Raw genomic sequence first — 20031 nt, 5'->3', positions numbered from 1 at the left:
TAGCCCTCCCAGTGTGGAAGCTCTTCTCTGTGAGATGGGATGTGGGTGATGAGACCATCTTCACAAAGAGCAAGTAGGCTTGACTGAGTGTGATTAGGGAGGTCCTAAGTATTATCAGTCCTTCTGTAACTCGGTGAAAGAGTAGTTTTCTCCTATTAGGGGCACGCTAAATCAGCGAACTTCCCAGAACTGCACAACTGCTCCTCATATCTGGAGTCTCCATATGGCTCAGGAAAGTAGCCACCATCATCCAGCTGCAAGGTGAGTTGTCTTTGATTCATCTTTGCTCCCAAGTCCCTAAACTCTTGGTCTTTCCCATCTTGTTATTAAAAACTTTGGCCTATGATGTCACATTTTACAGAGCCCAACTCCTGTTCCAATCTTTTTGAGAAGATGAAGTCTCGGTGTATTTGACTTTAGGCTTTATTCTTACGAACAGAAATCTACCAACAAAAGTTGGGAGAGATGGCCGTGGTCCTGGACTCTCCTGGGCACCTTCCCAGAACATCCTAAGCAGCTTTTGAAAAATATAGATTTCTAGGCTGCACTACTGGAAATTCTGTTACTTCATTATTTTGGAAAGAAGAGACATGATGATTGCATATGCAACTTTGATTCCTAAATAGAGTGATACTGCCAGTCAGAACCAGTTAATAACATGAGGAAATATGCCAAAATGCATTGCTTGGGATTTCTTTCCCCAGCTCGCTGGTCACCCGCCAACACCTGGAGCCACATCCTTTCTCATTGCTCGAGTTATTCACAGTGTGGAATCTTCTCCTCCCCTCCACAAGGCTCCTTCCATTGGTCTAAACTGGGAATTATTTCATTCCCGTTGACTCTTCCCTGCATGCTCCCATCTGCTCTATGCCCTGAACTCATGAGACTCACAGTTTAGGCTTAGGTTGAATCATGGTTGAAAGAGGAAGAGAGGGATACCTAGTAACAAATGGTCAGTCCCATGACAGCTAATTGGAAGAGACAGCTGCAGTCTTAAATATTAGATGACATAAACAAGGAAGAAACACAAGAGTTGATTTGGGAAAAAAAATTACGGTAAAGATATATCATAGAAATGAAAAATGCCTTCTATCTAATTTGCAAGAAAAATGTCTACAATTATGTAATTTAATAATTGCTTTCCTAGTAGGATAAACAATAACAAGGAAGAAGCTCCTTCAACAGGGTATAAAAGGGGGCATAGAGCAAGGAGACTCAGGAAACTCACTCTCCTGGAAATCCACCCAGAACCTCTACCCTCTGACACCATGGTCAGCTCCTGCTGTGGCTCCGTCTGCTCTGACCAGGGCTGTGGTCAAAACCTCTGTCAGGAGACCTGCTGCCGCCCCAGCTGCTGCCAGACCACCTGCTGCAGGACCACCTGCTACCGCCCCAGGTGCTGTGAGTCCATCTGCTGCCGCCCCCAGTGCTGCCAGTCCGTGTGCTGCCAGCCCACCTGCTGCCGCCCCAGATGCTGCATTTCCAGTTGCTGCCGCCCTTTCCGCTGTGGTTCCAGCTGCTGCAGGCCCACCTGCTGCATCTCTAGCTGCTGTCGTCCCAGCTGCTACCAGACCACGTGCTGCCACCCCAGATGCTGTGTGTCCAGCTTCTGCCACCCCAGATGCTGCCAGACCACCTGCTGCCATACCACCCGCTGCCGCCCCATCTGCTGCCACCCCATCTGCTGTGGATCCTCTTTTTGCTGAACTTCATTCCTCACCACCAGCCCTGAGCCAACCACCATCATCCCAGTGTATCAGTCTTGTTCTCATTTCCTTTGTCCATAGCACCTGGCCTTGTTTTCATCTGTCACTATGTTTATTCACCCCATTGGCTATGCCGCCAAGCAACTGTTTAAGAAGCAACAATTTAAACTAAACACCACACAGAACCTCCAAGTTCTGTGCCTATTACCGTGGCATTCGATCTGATGACCAAACGCCTACCCTAGTTCATGGGGACAGGCTCCTAATCCTATGATTGCTGCACATGGCTTGGCCTTCATGATGACTTATGTGTGTTAGGATAACTACGTCTCAATAAATACTTGGTATCAGAAACACTTGTGGCTCTTAATTATTTTTTAGTGATGATTATGAACTGGAGATATGTTTCTGTTTCTGTCATGTGAACAAAGAAAACTGATTTTGCTTATCAATCAAAGCCTATATGAGAGAAAATGCCAAATGATGATTTTTCCCCCAAAGCAGATTGCCCAACTTGCCTGCCGTCAAGTTTGTTGAGAGAAAACAAGAATTTCCTTTTTACTACAACTGGACTATGGACCACCTAGCAAGGTCCTTGTACTGCTGGGTTCTGGGAAGCACGTCAGTTGAATGAGACCCATTTCTCATCACCATGTAACTCACAATGAAATTTTGGATTTAATAGGAAGACATACACCTGGTAGGTTGGTAATATTGGTGAGAAAGAGAAATCATTCCGTCAGAGACAGGTAACGTATAAAGCTTGATTCCTTGAAATAAGATGTGTCAAGTCCTGAAATTCAAGGGAGGGTGTACAGTTGGCAACAACGTAAGACAAGACAAAGCGAAGGAGAGGATCAGATGAAAGCAGCGTGTTTATATTCTTATGAAGGCAATCTAGATTTTGAAAGTACCAAGAAAACATTATCACCATTTACGGAGTAGAAGTATGTCAAGATCATTCATGGAGTGGATCTATGAGAACACAAAAGCCAGGGGTTTAAGGGTCAACCTACAGATGCAGTAGAAAATAAGGAGGTGTGATGGGTCGAACATACTGCTTATGGGAAGAAAAGTAAAGGAAGTCAAGTTGGAAATGCTGGCAACCCTGATGTGGTATGTCCAGTTGCTGCCACCCTGGTTATTGTTGCCCCAGCTGCTGCCAGGTCACCTGCTACCATACCACCTGCTGCTGCCCCAGCTGCTATGGACCCTTGTTGCTGAACTCATCATCCCATACCCACAACTTCATCAACATTCTCACAGAATCAGTGGCATCTTTTCTTCAAGGCACTAGGACCCAGAATCCTGGGTGAAGTTACTCAAATTTGTCTTAATAGTTGTGTGTCCAGTCTCTGACTTTCTCCCACATTGTCCCTGAGACCCTCACCCTGAGTCTGTAAGTGACCAATAAGAGTCCCAGATTGTTGCCCTCCCCCGGGCATCCAGGCATCATCTTATGTTACTCAATAGGAAAAAAATTATTCAAGCATCTGAATTCTCACTTTTTGTTGATGACATTATTTCAGATTTTCCTTTCTATTGCTTATCTCTCCTCCCTTTGATTCTCTGTTTACTTTTCTGATTAAAAAAATAATGAAATGGACTCACTCTTCACTCCTTCTCCTGTGTTCACAAATAGATCCTGCATAATTGATTTCATATACAGATACAGACAAGAATTTAGACCTGAGTCACTACATAGCAGAATTTCCAAACTTATTTTGACAGCAAAAAAGCATCAGATAACGCAAACCAAACTCATCTCACTGATTCTTTAAGGAACCAGCGATGCCTTGTTTCCCTCCTTACCCAGAACAACAATCAGCTGTAGAAAACTTTTGGGAAGAGTTATTTTCCATTCATGTACCAAATGCAGATTTTATTCACATCTATCCTTAGGTGATTCAAGCTAAAGAGGAAAATTCATGTCTCCTATTCCACCAGTGTCACTCTGTGACATTCCAACATCCTCCAAAGTGTACATCCCTGGGGGACAAAGAAAGAACTCAGTTGACTTTCATTACTCTCTATAATGAAGTTTCTCCTGGGCACAATTCCTCTACCTCGACCTCCCAGCCCCAACCCCAGTATCTTCTTTCACAAAGAGACAGACCATCTAAGCTAAGGAAATTACACTTTACAAAGGCATCCTTCCCTCAAAACAGTATATCTGGGAGGATTGATTATATGCATCAGACGAGCTCACTGGTGCCTCTTTTTCGAAGGAACACGGAATCAGGGCTCAGATTATTGTACCATCCTCACCTAATTCTCTTGCCTAGAACAACAGCCTTCCAAATGAGCTCCCTGGACTTTGGCAAGAAGTGTCTCAGCTGCCAGACTGTTTGCTGGGAGCTGGGCCATCTCCCTCCAACCAGAGTGGCTACATTTTATCTGATTTTCATATATAGTGAGAGATTCCAGATGAAGCAGCATTTTTTAAAAAGCTTTAAAAGTTCTGAAAATAATTAAGTCAAAATAAGAGATTCACAGCAATGTGAATAATGTGAACAAAATACTAAGAACGTGGCATAAATGGAAAAACTAAGCTGATCTGGAAGGTTATATTTAAACTACTAGTACAAGGAAAACACTGAACTGGCAAAATTCTCCAATGCTTTCCTGGTCTATGGGTTTTCATTTAATTCTACTGATATAAGCATTAAAATGCATCACAATCTGATCTTTCTGATACCACCTCTTCACCCAGATCCTAAACAAAGCGATGTCCAGGAACTACCTGTATCAGAATTACCTGGGGTGTTTATTTTATTAATAAAATAACTACCTGAGTTAAAGTCAGTTTACAATGTTGTGTCAATTTCCATGGTAGGGCACAATTTTTCAGTTATACATGAACATACATATATTCACTGTCGTCTTCTTTTTCACTGTGAGCTACCACAAGATCTTGTATATATTTCCTTGTGCTATACAGTATAATCTTGTTTATCTATTCTGCATATGCCTGTCAGTATCCACAAATTTCAAACTCCCAGTCTGTCCCTTCCCACTCGCCTCCCCTCTGGTAACCACAAGTTTGTATTCTATATCTATGAGTCTGTTTCTGTTTTGTATTTATGTTCATTTGTCCTCTTCCTTTCCTCCTTTCCCCCTTCCTTCCTTCCTTCCTTCCTTCCTTCCTTCCTTCCTTCCTTCTTTCTTTTCTTTCTTTCTTTCTTTCTTTCTTTCTTTCTTTCTTTCTTTCTTTCTTTCTTTCTTTCTTTCTTTCTTTCTTTCTTTCTTTCTTTCTTTCTTTTCTTTCTTTTCCACATATAAGTGATCTCATCTGGTATTTTTCTTTCTTTTTCTGGCTTACTTCACTTAGAATGACATTCTCCAGGGACATCCATGTTGCTGCAAATGGCATTATGTTGTCATTTTTATAGCTGAATAGTATTCCATTGTATAAATATATGGGGTATTTATTTTAAATGCAACTTCCTGTGGCCTAAGATTTTCTATATCAGAATCTTTGGGAGTTAGGGTAGGATAAATTCCCAAGGTAATTTTTTTAAGTACACCAGTGTTAGAGAACCTCTGTAGAAACTTTAGCTCTCCAAAGTCACTTACCACTCCATGAACACAACTCTGTGCCTTTGTACATGTCAGCATTTCTGGCTCAAGTTCACTCTCCACCTGCTCTTTCTTGTTCTTTCAAGTCCATGTTTAAGGTCCCCCTTTTTTTGGCATCAGTTTTAGATAGTTAGTTATTCCTCCTATCATGTGGGAGTGACAGCATTCCGTTCTCTGTATAGAATTGTTCTTTGTACTGTTTGTTCATCTTTCTCCCCATCCACACCGAGTTTCTCAACAGTGTAAACTGTATGATTTATTCAACAAACATGTACATAGAACCAGCTCCTGGACATGCTGTGAGCTAGACAAGGGGGTTTTAATGAGACACATTAGTATCTTCTTAGGAAGTTCAGGAAAAGTGATAATAAAACAATGTGAAGCACATAAGGAGCTTGCTCCCAAAATATTAGAAGAGGGCCACCTAAGGGAGGGGTGGCTAGGGTGGAGGGTATCAGTAATGATATCTCCTTCTTAAAGAAGAGTTAGGATGGAGGTTCCTGCATAGTGCCTGGAACAGAATAAGGGGCTTTCAACCACTGGTTGTTGGATAGATGAGAGGGTGACAAGCTACAGCTCTATAGGACTCCAGTTTTATAATTCTATCAGATTCAACAAAGATTTTTCAAGAAGTACATTTTTGACCAACATATAGCTGGTCTGCAAACGTGGGCCTGATATTGTAATCCCAACTGTGGGTCACTGGGGGCCCTTTTAGGCCTCAAACCAATCCCCAAGTGACCCTGCACACTTTCTGAACATTGGCAACTGTGGGATCAGTGACTCATTTTCACTCTCAGGAAAGTGATTCTATTCTAAGGGCATTATACATTCCTGGGAGTGTTATGTGTTGGTGCAATAATCTGTCACTTGGCTGACATATTATCTGAACCACTAAGAAAGGATTAAGACAATGTCCTGAATGTCTCCTACATCCTTTAAATCTCTTGCTATGACATTCACACAATAAAATCTAATTAATTTGGACACATCCCATTTGAGACATGTGCAGGTTAATTTTTTCTGGCCTCCACTGTTTATGAAATTTGGCATCTTCTGTAAGTGATTGTTTGTAAGGCAAGTTGAGAAGGTAAACATAATTATAGAAGATATATTTAACTCAATGTGGATCTACTTAGCACTAATTACAAGTGATTCATATCATCCTGTACCTAAGCCTTGAACTTATCACTTGGAAGCATTCTCTAGCCATGATTCTTAATTATACTTTAAATGTATTGGAAAGAAGATAAGAGGCAATATTTTAAAAAGTTCTAGCAAACCAAATTAGCCAAGTTTGCCTTTTTAAAATATTGAAGCATGGTTAACCTGTAATATTCTATTAGTTTCAAGTGTACAACATAAAGATTTGATTTTTTTATAGATTATACACTATACAAGTTATTATAATATTATTTCCAGTGCTGTACATTACAACCCAGTGACTTATTTAAAACTCATGGTTTGTAACTCTTAATCTCCTTCACGTATTTTGCCCATCCCCCAACCCCTTTCCCTCTGGCAACCACTAGTGTGTTCTCTGTATCTGTGAGTCTGTTTCTGTTTTGTTCTATTTGTTTCTTCACTTTTGTAGATTCCATGTATAAGTGGAAACATAAAGGTATTTGTATTTCTCTGTCTGACTTATTTCACTTAGCATAATACCCTCTAGGTCCATATATGCTGCTGTATATGGCAAGGTTTCTTCATTATTTATAGCTAAGTAATATTCCACTATATACATTCTTGGTTCATTCAACTGTCTACGGACACTTATGCTGCTTCCATTTCTTGGCTATTGGAAATAATGCTGCAAAGAACTTTGAGGTTGTATAAATACCCAGGAGTGGAATTGCTGAATCATATGGTTCTGTTTTTAATTTTTTGAAGAAATTCTGTACTGTTTTCCATAGTGGATTTATTTCTGGGCTCTTCTTTCAGTTCCATTGATCTATGTATCTGTTTTTGTGCCAATATCATACTGTTTTGATTACTATAGCTTTGTAGAATAGTTTGAAGTCAGGGAGAGTGACCACCAGCTTTGTCCTTCTTTCTCAAGATTGCTTTGGCTACTTGAGGTCTTTTGTGGGTCCATACAAATTTCAGGATTATTTGTTCTAGTTCTGTGAAAAATGACACTGGTAGTTTGGTAGAGATTTTCTTGAATCTGCAGATTGCTTTGGGTAGTATGGACATTCAAACAATATTAATTCTTCCAATCCATAAACATGGAATATCTTTCCATTTATTTGTGCAACTTTCAATTTCATTCATCAGTCTCTTGTAGTTTATCAGAGTACTGGTCTTTCACCTGCTTGGTTAAATTTATTCCTAGGTATTTTATTCTTTTTGATGCAATTGTAAACAAGATTGTTTCTTGATTTTTCTTTCTGATAGTTTATTATTAATGTACAGAAATTCAACAGATTTCTGTATATTGATTTTGTACCCTGCAAATTAACTGAATTTATTTATTAGTTCTAAAAGATATTTGGTGGAGAGACTGAGAAGATGGCGGAGTAGAAGGACGCTCGCAGGTCACCCTCTCCCACAAATACACCAAGACCCACATCTACAGACCCACTCAGCCAACCAGAGCACCTGTGGAACTCCTACAGAACATCGCCCTCTTCAAAAGATAAAGACGCCAAAAATCTGGTAGGAGAAAAGGAAAAAAGAAAGAACAAAAGGCAAAGCAGCGCGGGACGGGTCCCGCGGGGAGGGAGCGGCAAAGGAGGACTGGCGCTCGCTCGCTGGGTCTCCACTCTCGAACGGAGAGGCCAGCGGGACGGAGGGGGAGCCTCCGAGGCTCGGATCTGTACAGACCAGCCCTTGACTAACAGAACTAAGTTAAACAGGCACAGAGCGTCCCCCCGACACCCAGCCTGAGACGCCGGCCGGCAGCCGCGGGCAGGGCCAGGCTGCACAAGCCGTGCGGAGGATGGAAGTGGCTGCACGGAGGCAGTCCCGGGGGAACGCAAGGGGCTGCGTGCCGTGGCTGTGCGTGCACAGGGCAGAGCAACTTGGGCCCTCCATAAAACAGCAAGGTCGATGTGCTTTCCGGGGAAGGGTGCACCCCCCCCCCCCCATTTCTGAAAACCCGCGGAAAGTTTTCGGGGGAAGAGAGGCGGGGCTCAGGCACAGCCGCCATATCCTCCGCGCTGAGCACTCAGGTGGGGGCGGGGGCGAAACCTGCATCCGCACCGAAGGGCTTAGCAGCCTCAAAGGTCAGCCTGAGACTGGCCTGCAGCCCGGGGCAGATAGGATCCTTCCATCCTGGTCCCTCAGAGAACTTGCTCCACAAAGACAAACAAGGAGCTGGGTTTTGGCTCGGAGCAGGGACAGGGCTGTCCCTCGGTCTTCCCCGAGCCCACCCGCGGAGCGCCGACCAGGGCGGAGCGCCGACCAGGGCGCACGCAGAGAGCGCAGCCGCACAGAGCAGCGGAGCTATGGGCGGCGGCGCAGGTAGAGCGAGATCGGCCCCCCCGCCTTTCGGGCAGGAACACAGCCCCTGACCGAGGTGCTGGGAGGGGGCATGACCCGCCCTCCTACCCGGCCAGTCTGCAACATCTGACTGCGGCATCCGGAGGGGCAGCGAACCTCCCGCCCACAGCGGAGAGCTGCACCTGACCCAGTGTTAGGAGGAGGCACGATCAGCTTGCCAACAGGTGCTGGGAGCAGCACAGAAGAGGGCGCCAACGGAGGGCCTCTGAAAACAGCAAGCTGAGCTTCCAAAACAGGGCGAAGACAGAAAGACTTCACATTAAAAGCACACAGACTCCAGGAGAACAACGACAACCCCCCCCCCCCTTTTTAAAATCTGTTTTTACCTGTTCTATTTTCTATTACTCTCTTAATCTTTACTTCTTAATTCATTTCTATTTCTCTTGGGTTTTGATGTCCTGCTATTGATTAGACACAAGTTTCAAATACATCTATTCATCTCCCCCCCCTTTTTTTGTAAAGGTTTCAAAAGGACGTCTCAACCCGATTAATACTCTGCTTCAACTCACTCTTCTATTATTCATTATACACTGTTTTCAAACCCTCTTTCTCCCTTCTTTGAAAATTCTTTCTCTCTCTCTCTTATTTTTTTTTTCTTTTTTCCCTAAGTTCTATTCCTAAATAGGCATCAGATAGATAAAATCCTTAAGGACCAAAATAAACAACTGATACTCCATAAACCACAGTGCCAAAGAGGTATGAGCAAGATGAAGAAGCAGAAAAACCTTTCCCAATTAAAAGAACAAGAGAAATCCCCTGAAAGAAAGATCAACAAAATAGACATCGATAGCCTACTAGATCAAGATTTCAAAAAAGGAGTGATCGAATTGCTGAAGGAATTAAAAGAGATCGTGTTTAGAGATATAAAATATGTCAAAAATGAAATTGAAGCTATAAAGAAGAGCCAAGTAGAATGGGTAAACTCATTGACAGAGATGAGGAATGATCTAATAGTTGTGCAAAGCAGACTAGATAATGCAGAGGAACGAATTAGTGATCTAGAAGACAGGACAATAGAAAGCACCCATTCAGAAGAACTACAAGAGAAGCAAATAAAAAATAATGAAAAGAGCATAAGGGACCTATGGGATAATATATAGCGTCCCAATCTTTGCATAATAGGGGTCCCAGAAGGGGAAGAAAGATCAAAGGGGATTGAAAAGGTTTTTGAAGGAATCATGACTGAAAACTTCCCAAACTTAAAGAAGGAATCAGATATCCAAGTACAGGAAGCTCAGAGGGTCCCAAACAGGAAGAACCCAAAAGACCCACACCAAGACATATCATAATCAAGATGGCCAGAGTCAAGGATAAAGAAAGGATTCTAAAGGCAGCAAGAGAAAAGCAAAGAGTAAGTTACAAGGGAACCCCCATAAGGCTCTCTCAGCTGATTTCTCTACACAAACACTACAGGCCAGAAGGGAGTGGCAAGATATATTCAAAGCCCTGAATGAAAAAAAGATGCAGCCTAGGATCCTTTATCCAGCAAGGCTATCCTTGAGGATAGAAGGAGAAATAAAGAGTTTCACAGACAAAAAAAAACAAAAACAAAAACAAAAACAAAAACAAAAACAAAAACAACAACAAAAACAAAAGCTGCAGGAGTTTAGCAACACTAAACCCATGCTAAAAGAAATATTGAAAGGGCTATTCTAAATAGAAAAGCAGCAGGATGCTACAGAAATGAGAAACACACAACTGGAAAGGTGATAACTCACGAATTACAAATAAAGTAAACACGAAATTATAAAAGAAGACATACAAATCACAGAGTGGGAGAGGGAGGCAGGGAAATATAGAATATTTTTTTCTTTCTTTAAAAAATTTTTTTGACAGTAGGATGGGTTTGAGATCATGTTACTATCAGTTTAATAAAAACTTATAGTAATGGGTTGATAGATTTACAAAAAAGGGTAACCACAAGCCAAAAATTTACAAAGGAGTCACAAAAATTAAATAAAATCCATGATAATACAAAGGAAAATTACCAAACCACAAAAGGAAGAAGAAAGGAACAAAGAGGATATACCAATTCAACTGCAAAGATAAGTTCAAAATGGCAATAAACACACATCTATCATTAATTACTGTAAATGTTAATGGACTAAATGCTCCAGTCAAAAGACACGGAGTGGCAGACTGGATAATAAAGCAAGAACCTTCAATATGCTGCATACAAGAGACCCACTTTAGGGAGAAGGACACATATAGATTGAGAGTGAAAGGATGGAAAAGGATAGTCCATGCAAATGGAAAAGCCAGAAAAGCAGGTGTTGCAGTACTGATTTCAGACAAAATAGACTTTAAAACAAAGGCCATAAAGAAAGATAAAGAAGGACATTTTATAATGATTAAAGGAGTGATACAAGATGAGGATATTACACTCGTTAATATATATGCACCCAATATAGGAGCACCTAAGTACATACAAGAATTACTAACAGAGATAAAGGGGGATATTGATGGGAATACAATCATAGTTGGAGGTTTTAACACTGCATTAACATCACTAGACAGATCTTCCAGACAGAAAATAAACAAGGCAACAGAGAAATTAAATACTACAATAGAAAAATTAGATTTGGTGGATATTTTCAGAGCATTACACTCCCAAAAATAGGATATACATTCTTTCCAAGTGCACATGGAACATTTTCCAGGATCGATCATGTACTTGGGCACAAAAGAAACCTCAACAATTTTAAGAAGATAGAAATTATCTCAAGCATCTTTACTGACCACAATGCCATGAAACTGGAAATCAACAACAGAGAAACAAAGGAGAAAAAAAGGATGCATGGAGATTAAACAGTATGTTATTGAAAAAACAATGGATCAATGAGGAAATCAAAGCTGAAATTAAAAAATACCTTGAGACAAATGACAATGAAAGCACAACCACTCAAAACCTATGGGACACAGCAAAGGCAGTGCTAAGAGGGAAGTTTATAGCGATACAGGCCTTCCTCAAAAAAGAAGAACAATCTCAAATAAACAATTTAACCCACCACCTGAATGAATTAGAAAAAGAGGAACAAAAAGCCCCAAAAAGCAGCAGAAGGAAGGAAATAATAAAGATCAGAGGGGAATTAAATACAATGGAGATTAACAAGACCATAGAAAAAAATCAACCAAAGCAAAAGCTGGTTTTTTGAAAAAGTAAATAAAATCGACAAACCTGTGGGCAAACTCACAAAGAAGAAAAAAGAGAGAGCACAAATTAGCAAAATAAGAAAGGAAAATGGAGAAATTACAACAAACAAAATAGAAATACAGAATATCATACGAGAATATTATGAAAAACTATATGGAACCAAACTGGATAACCTAGAGGAGATGGACAAGTTTCTGGAAACATACTGTCCACCAAAAGTGAATCAAGAAGAATCTGAACACTTGAACAATCTGACCACTAGAAAGGAAATAGAAATAGCAATTAAAAACCTCCCTACAAATAAAAGTCCAGGACCGGACGGCTTCACCGGGGAATTCTACCAAACATACAAAGAAGAATTCATACCAGTCCTTCTCAAACTCTTCCAGACGATTGAAAAGGAGGGAATACTCCCAAACTCATTCTATGAAGCCACCATCACCCTGATACCAAAACCAGGCAAAGACACTACAAAAAAAGAGAATTATAGGCCAATATCACTGATGAACATAGACGCCAAAATCCTCACCAAAATTTTAGCAAATAGAATCCAACAACACGTAAAAAAGATTATACATCATGAGCAGGTGGGGTTCATCCCAGGGACACAAGGCTGGTTCAACATACGCAAATCAATCAGTGTAATACATCACATCAACAAGAGAAAGGACAACAACCACATGATCATCTCAATCGATGCAGAAAAAGCATTTGATAAAATTCAACACCCATTTATGATAAAAACTCTCGCCAAAGTGGGTATAGAGGGAACATATCTCAACATAATAAAAGCTATATATGACAAACCTACAGCCAGCATAGTACTCAACAGTGAAAAACTCAAAAGCTTCCCACTAAAATCTGGGACAAGACAAGGATGCCCACTATCACCACTCCTATTCAACATAGTCCTGGATGTCCTAGCCACAGCAGTCAGGCAAGAGAAAGAAATAAAAGGGATCCAAATTGGAAAAGAAGAGGTAAAAGTGTCATTATATGCTGATGACTTGTTACTATATATAGAAAACCCTAAAAGGTCCACACAAAAGCTACTAAAGCTGATTGAAGAATTCAGCAAGGTAGCAGGTTACAAAATTAACGTTCAAAAATCAGTTGCATTTCTTTACACTAACGATAAATCAACAGAAGAAGAAAGTAAAGAAACAATCCCCTTTAAAATAGCACCCAAAGTAATAAAATATCTGGGAATAAATCTAACCAAGGAGGTGAAAGAATTATACACAGAAAACTATAAACCATTGATGAAGGAAATTAAAGAAGACTTTAAAAAATGGAAAGCTATTCCATGCTCTTGGATTGGAAGAATCAATATTGTTAAAATGGTCACACTGCCCAAGGCAATCTACAGATTTAATGCAATCCCTATCCAATTACCCAGGACATATTTCACAGAACTAGAAAAAATCATAATAAAATTCATATGGAACCATCAAAGACCTAGAATTGCCAAAGCATTACTGAAGAGAAAGAAAGAGGCTGGAGGAATAACTCTCCCAGACTTCAGGCAATACTATAGAGCTACAGTCATCAAGACAGCATGGTATTGGTACCAAAACAGACATATAGTCCAATGGAACAGAATAGAGAGCCCAGAAATGAACCCACAAACTTTTGGTCAACTCATCTTTGACAAAGGAGGCAAGAATATACATTGGAATAAAGACAGTCTCTTCAGCAAATGGTGCTGGGAAACCTGGACAGCAGCATGTAAAACAATGAAGCTAGAACACTCCCTTACACCATATAGAACAATAAACTCAAAATGGATTAAAGACTTAAACATAAGACAGGATACAATAAACCTCCTAGAGGAAAACATAGGCAAAACATTATCTGACATGCATTTAAAAAATTTTCTCCTAGAAGAAATAAAAGCAAGAATAAACAAATGGGACCTAATGAAACTTACAAGCTTCTGCACAGCAAAGGAAACCAGAAATAAAACAAGAAGAAAACCTACGGAATGGGAGAAAATTTTTGCAAGTGAAACCAACAAAGGCTTGATCTCCAGAATATATAAGCAGCTCATACGACTCAATAAGAAAAAAATAAACAACCCAATCCAAAAATGGGCAGAAGACCTAAACAAGCAATTCTCCAAGGAAGAAATACAAATGATCAATATACAAATGAAAAAAATGCTCAATATCACTAATTGTCAGAGAAATGCAAATCAGAACTACAATGAGCTATCACCTCACACCAGTCAGAATGGCCATCATTCAAAAATCCACAAATGACAAATGCTGGAGAGGCTGTGGAGAAAGGGGAACCCTCCTACACTGCTGGTGGGAATGCAGTTTGGTGCAGCCACTGTGGAAAACAGTGTGGAGATTCCTCAAAAGACTAGGAACAGACTTACCATATGGCCCAGGAATCCCACTCCTGGGCTTGTATCCAGAAGGAAATCTACTTCAGGATGACACCTTCACCCCAATGTTCATAGCAGCACTATTTACAATAGCCAAAACATGGAAACAGCCTAAATGTCCATCAACAGGTGACTGGATAAAGAAGAAGTGGTATATTTATACAATGGAATACTATTCAGCCATAAAAACCGACAACATAATGCCATTTGCAGCAGCATGAATGCTCCTGGAGAATGTCATTCTAAGTGAAGTATGCCAGAAAGAGAAAGAAAAATACCATATGAGATCGCTCATATGTGGAATCTAAAAAAGAAAAAGAAAAACAAACAAACAAAAACAAAGCGTAAATAAAGGACTGAAATAGACTCACAGACAGAGAATACAGACTTGTGGTTACCAGGGGGGTGCAGGGTGGGAAGGGATAGACTGGGATTTCAAAATTGTAGAATAGACTACACTGTATAGCACAGGGAAATATACATAAAATGTTATGATAACTCACAGAGAAAAAAAATGTGACAATGAGTGTGTATATGTCCATGAATAACTGAAAAATTGTGCTGAACACTGGAATTTGACAGAACATTGTAAAATGATTATAAATCAATAAAAAATGTTTAAAAAAATGAAAGATTTTTGGTGGAAACGTTAGGGTTTTCTATATATGTGTCGTGTCATTGGCAAATAGTAACAGTTAACTTATTCCTTCCAATTTGGATGCCTTTTATTCTTTACTTGTCTAATTGCTATAGGTAGAACTTCCAAAACTATGTTTAATTAAAGTGCTGAGAGTAGGCATCCTTTTCTTGTTCCTGATTTTAGAGGAAAAGCCTTCAGCATTTCCCTGTTGAGTATGATGTTATCTGTGGGTTTGTCATAAATGACCTTTATTATTTTGAGGTATGTTCCCTCTATACCCACTGTGTTCAGAGTTTTTAATCATTCTGATGTGCAGCATAGTAATTTAGTTATACACACACACATATATATATATTTTTTTCTGTTTCACTATAGGATATTATAAGATATTAAATATAATTCCCTGTGCTACACAGTATGTCCTTGTTGTTTATCTATTTTATATATAGTACTTTGTATCTGCTAATCCCAAACTCCTAATTTATCCCTCACCCCCTTTCCCTTTTGGTAACCATAAATTTGTTTTCTATATCTGTGAGTCTGTTTCCATTTTGTAAATAAGTTCACTTGTATCATTTTTTAGATTCCACATAGAAGTGATATCATATGATATTTGTCTTTCCCTGTCTGACTTACTTCACTTAAGATGATAGTATCTAGGTCCATCCATGTTGCTGCAAATGGCATTATTTCATTCTCTTTTATGGCTGAGTCGTATTCCATTGTGTGTGTTTGTGTGTGTGTGTGTGTGTGTGTGTGTGTGTGTGTGTGTGTGTGTGTGTATCTCACATCTTCTTTATCTGTTCATTTGTTGATGGCCATTTAGGTTGCTTCCATGTCTTGGCTATTGTAATAGTGCTACTATAAACACTGGGGTGCATGAAGCTTTTTGAATTAGTTTCCTCTGGATATACGCCCAGGAGTGGAATTGCTGGGTCATACGGTAACTCCGTTTTTAGTTTTTAAAGGAATCTCCATACTGTTTTCCATAGTGGTTGCACCAGATTACATTCCCACCAACAGTGTAGGAGGGTTCCCTTTCCTCCACACCCTCTCTGGCATTTATTATCTGTAGACTTCTTAATGATAGCCACTCTGACCAATGGTGAAGTGATACCTCATTGTAGTTTTGATGTGCATTTCTCTGATAATTAGCAATGTTGAGCATTTTCCATGTGTCTTTTGGCCATCGGGATGTCTTCTTTGGAAAATGTCTATTTAGGACTTCTGCCCATTTTTGGGTTGGGTAGTTTAGTTTTTTTGTTTGTTTGTTTGTTATTGAGTTCTATGAGCTGTTTGAATATTCTGGAAATTAAGCCCTTGAAGAAATATTTTTAATTAATGACATAAAGAATAAAAATGAAGCTATGCCTTCCAGAATCTAAGAGACCAGCTGGAGAATGTGACACAAATATTTTAAATAGCACAGTAACAACTCAATAAACTATGTGACCTGGTAGTAGCAGGAACCATAAAGATAAACTGTCTGCCAGGGTTTTAGGACATAGAATATGATCCAAAGTTTGATATATCCAAGGAAATCCATCCATTTATCAATGTCATACACATAGAGCTGTCCCTTCATCACTGCTCAGAAATGACCCACAAAATAGGGCCTTTTCCTCATGTCCTATGCCTGCTGCCACACTATGTAGATGGAATTTCTATTCCATTTGTCATTGGAAGAAATGTACAGTCAGAAATATGACTGCCCAGATCCCATCCTCATGGGAGATACAGGAGGGGAGAGCAAGAAATGTAACTTCAAAGGCCGAATATCACATGACAGCCCTCTTTGGAGGAAGATGACAAGAGTGTGGTCTAGAAGATGCCAGTGGGTTGACTCAGAAAGAAAAGCAGATTGGATAGAACTGATCATACCTGGGAAAGAAATTTTGTTTCAAAAAAGTCAAAGCCATTAAATACATTGTTGTATATTCTGATAATTAGTTACATATTAGGTAAACAAAAACAAGGAAAATGTGTTGACAACTCACTCTATTCAGGCCATATATAAGAGGCTGTGGCACAAGGTGACTCCCAAACTCAAGAACCTCACTCTCCTGGAAACCCACTCAGAACCTCCACCCTCTGACACCATGGTCAGCTCCTGCTGTGGCTCCGTCTTCTCTGACCAGGGCTGTGGCCAAGGCCTCTGTCAGGAGACCTGCTGCCGCCCCAGCTGCTGCCAGACCACCTGCTGCAGGACCACGTGCTACCGCCCCAGGTGCTGTGAGTCCAGCTGCTGCAGACCCCAGTGCTGCCAGTCCGTGTGCTGCCAGCCCACCTGCTGCCGTCCCAGGTGCTGTGAGTCCATCAGCTGCAGACCCCAGTGCTGCCACTCTGAGTGTTGCCAGCCCACCTGCTGCATTTCTAGCTGCTGCCGTCCCAGATGCTGTGAGTCCAGCTGCTGCCGCCCCTCCTGCTGTGGTTCCAGCTCCTGTGGCTCCAGCTGCTGCCGCACCTGCTGTTGCCTGCGCCCAGTCTGTGGCCAGGTCTCCTGCCACACCACTTGCTATCGCCCCACCTGTGTCATTTCTACCTGCCCCCGCCCCATGTGCTGTGCCTCCTCTTGCTGCTAATGCCCTGTGACCACTGTCTCTGTTACCCTCCGACTTCACAGATGTAGACCCGCCTACTGTGCTGACTCTTAGGACACATGGAGTGGGGTTGATGTTACTCAAATAAATTGGGCTTTGTGATTCCAACGAGGAAGCCGCCCATGCTACTGAAGAAGATGGGTATGGCCTGGAGCACTTTTAAAGTAACAGATTTTACCCTCCCACCTGACCATCGTAAATCAACCTGCTAACTTCTTTTTTATAGGACTTTTCTGTAACCTAGTCTATTTCTGTGCTAAAATAAAGTTATCCTTCCCTGCATTAAAAATTGAGTTTGATTTTTGCTCCTTTATGATTTTGTCTTCAGTTCATAGACAAGTGTATGTGACCTACACCTGCAGGACACACACCACGGTCTTGTCACTTCTCAATGAAAGATTTCAATCATCACTGCCTCATTCTTTCCTAGGTGCCTCTTAATTTCATGGAAAGATCACTTATACCCACGGATGTGACCTAAGAAAAGAACAAAAAAGGGAAAAATAGAAGTTTGATGGAATCCATGTATATAAAAGCAAAAAGAACCCAGCGTACGGTTCATGCATCATGGCAGCTACCATAGGTAGGCAATGTGCTGTTTATCACACTCTGCAAGTTTGTATTCAGACTTGCAAACCAAGTGAGCACTACTTCCGCCCCTTCTAATAGGAAAGTTTCAAAAGCTCACACACTCAAAGGACACACAGGTGACCTAGATGAGTGAAGCAGGTCCTGATAAGACAAGGGTTGGTGGAAACCAGCAAACTGAAGACTGTCTGACCACACCCGAGAGTAGAACTGCGCTCCCGTCAATTGTTTCTATGGGGAAATGGGAGCCAAAGCTTTGTCACTGAAAAGTTGAGTCTGCTTTCATTGATCTTTCCAGATGTCAATCATTTCATTCATTCATTTAAAAAGTATTTCTTGAGCATTTATTACGTGGGAGACTGTAAAAAGGCACAAGGGTGACAGGGGAAACCAACACACAAGAACTCTTGGCACTAATGGAGCTGAAATTCTAATGGAGTTTCTCAACAGACATAAATTTTTGATGTGTTTACATAAAAATATTTTTCTATACATTTGTCCCCACAGGCTTGTCCAAAACCTTTTTCTCTGTGCTTTTTATATGAATAAGATTAGCTTTGGATCAATGTTTAGAGACAGGTAGCTGTGATTCAAATCGAGACACAGTAACCAAAAGGACAGTTTTACCAATGACCTCAGGTTTACCCTTCAACCCCAGAGCCCCACTAAAGCCACCTAGTTTGGAGAGGCAGCTAGAGGGGCAGGCTCACTGATGAGGAATAGAATGGAGATGAATCATAAGTTATTTACTTGGGGGGAGAACTAAACTATAGTTGGGCTCCCCCACCACCAAAAGTTCCTGACACTAAGAAGTGAAGTTACACGAGACATAAAGTCAGTGTACATTAATTAATTGTATTTTATATACTGGCTACAAATAATTACATAATAAATTTAAATAAGAGCAATTCCATTTATGTGGACATAGTAAAATTATCCAAATATGGAGGGAAAGGAGACAGATTATGTAAGGTAGAAAAATTTTGCCAATTGCCTATGTGGATTGACTAAGAGTTCAAGTCTGAGTCTAAGGCATTGCGGGATGAAGAAGTAACCAGGTAATTTCAGTATTTCTGAAAGTAGAGAATCAAATGACAGTAGCCAAACAATTGGGCTCCTAGGGTATTATACAAACATATTTATACAATGGTAAAATTAGTACAAAATACAAGCCTTCTTAAATATCAAAAGACACATCAAGAGTGGGAAGGAAAGAAAATTAAACAAATAGTAAAAGATTAGATGGAGTCATAGTAATAGAGATGTATATATTTAACACATACATTATATATAATATATAATTCACCATATGTATATATCACTATTCATTATATCTATAACTACACATTATATTATATATCGCTATCTATATTTTATACAATAGACACTAGATAACTCAAGTCAAGCATATTGATCAATTGCCCACACTAATACACTTAATACGCTAAAGAAATTACATTCTGTCCACAGATGGACTACTTTGTGGCTGAGAATGGAATCAAGAATATCAAACACACTACGGTGAAGGAATCTCTGGGATAACTTGTTGAGTGAGAACAAGAAAGTTGGAGACAAGTGTATATGGAAGAAAACTATCTAAGAAAAAAAGGAGATACAAATATGCAAAAATTATATTGAAAATAGCAATGAGGAAGAAGACCTTAAATTACAAAAAGAAATATGTATGAAGGAGTCAGAAAACTCATGAAAGGAACAGCATTACGAACATGACATCATTGAATGGGAATCTGACTTTGTAGAACTTCTTTTGGAACCATAAATACTTTGCAGAATCATAAAACAAAATCTAAATTCAGAAGTTGATTCCTAGAAATAAAAAGAAAACACTGACGGCATCCATGCATGTA

At 40.2% G+C, this 20031-nt stretch overlaps 1 protein-coding gene across 1 annotated transcript; it reads left to right on the top strand.

Moving 5' to 3' along the window:
• The first annotated feature begins 1229 nt into the window (after window positions 1–1229).
• LOC116157727 (keratin-associated protein 4-9-like) lies at window positions 1230–17858 on the top strand. The gene is made up of 2 exons (XM_031468137.2): window positions 1230–1703; window positions 16937–17858. Exons 1-2 carry the CDS (start codon window positions 1269–1271, stop codon window positions 17555–17557), a joined length of 1056 nt encoding a protein of 351 aa, XP_031323997.2. The 5' UTR covers window positions 1230–1268; the 3' UTR covers window positions 17558–17858.
• The last annotated feature ends 2173 nt before the right edge of the window (window positions 17859–20031 follow it).

The sequence above is a fragment of the Camelus dromedarius genome, chromosome 16, assembly GCF_036321535.1.
Source record: "Camelus dromedarius isolate mCamDro1 chromosome 16, mCamDro1.pat, whole genome shotgun sequence".
Lineage (NCBI taxonomy): Eukaryota > Metazoa > Chordata > Mammalia > Artiodactyla > Camelidae > Camelus > Camelus dromedarius.
This window is presented reverse-complemented; position numbering and strand designations above follow the sequence as displayed.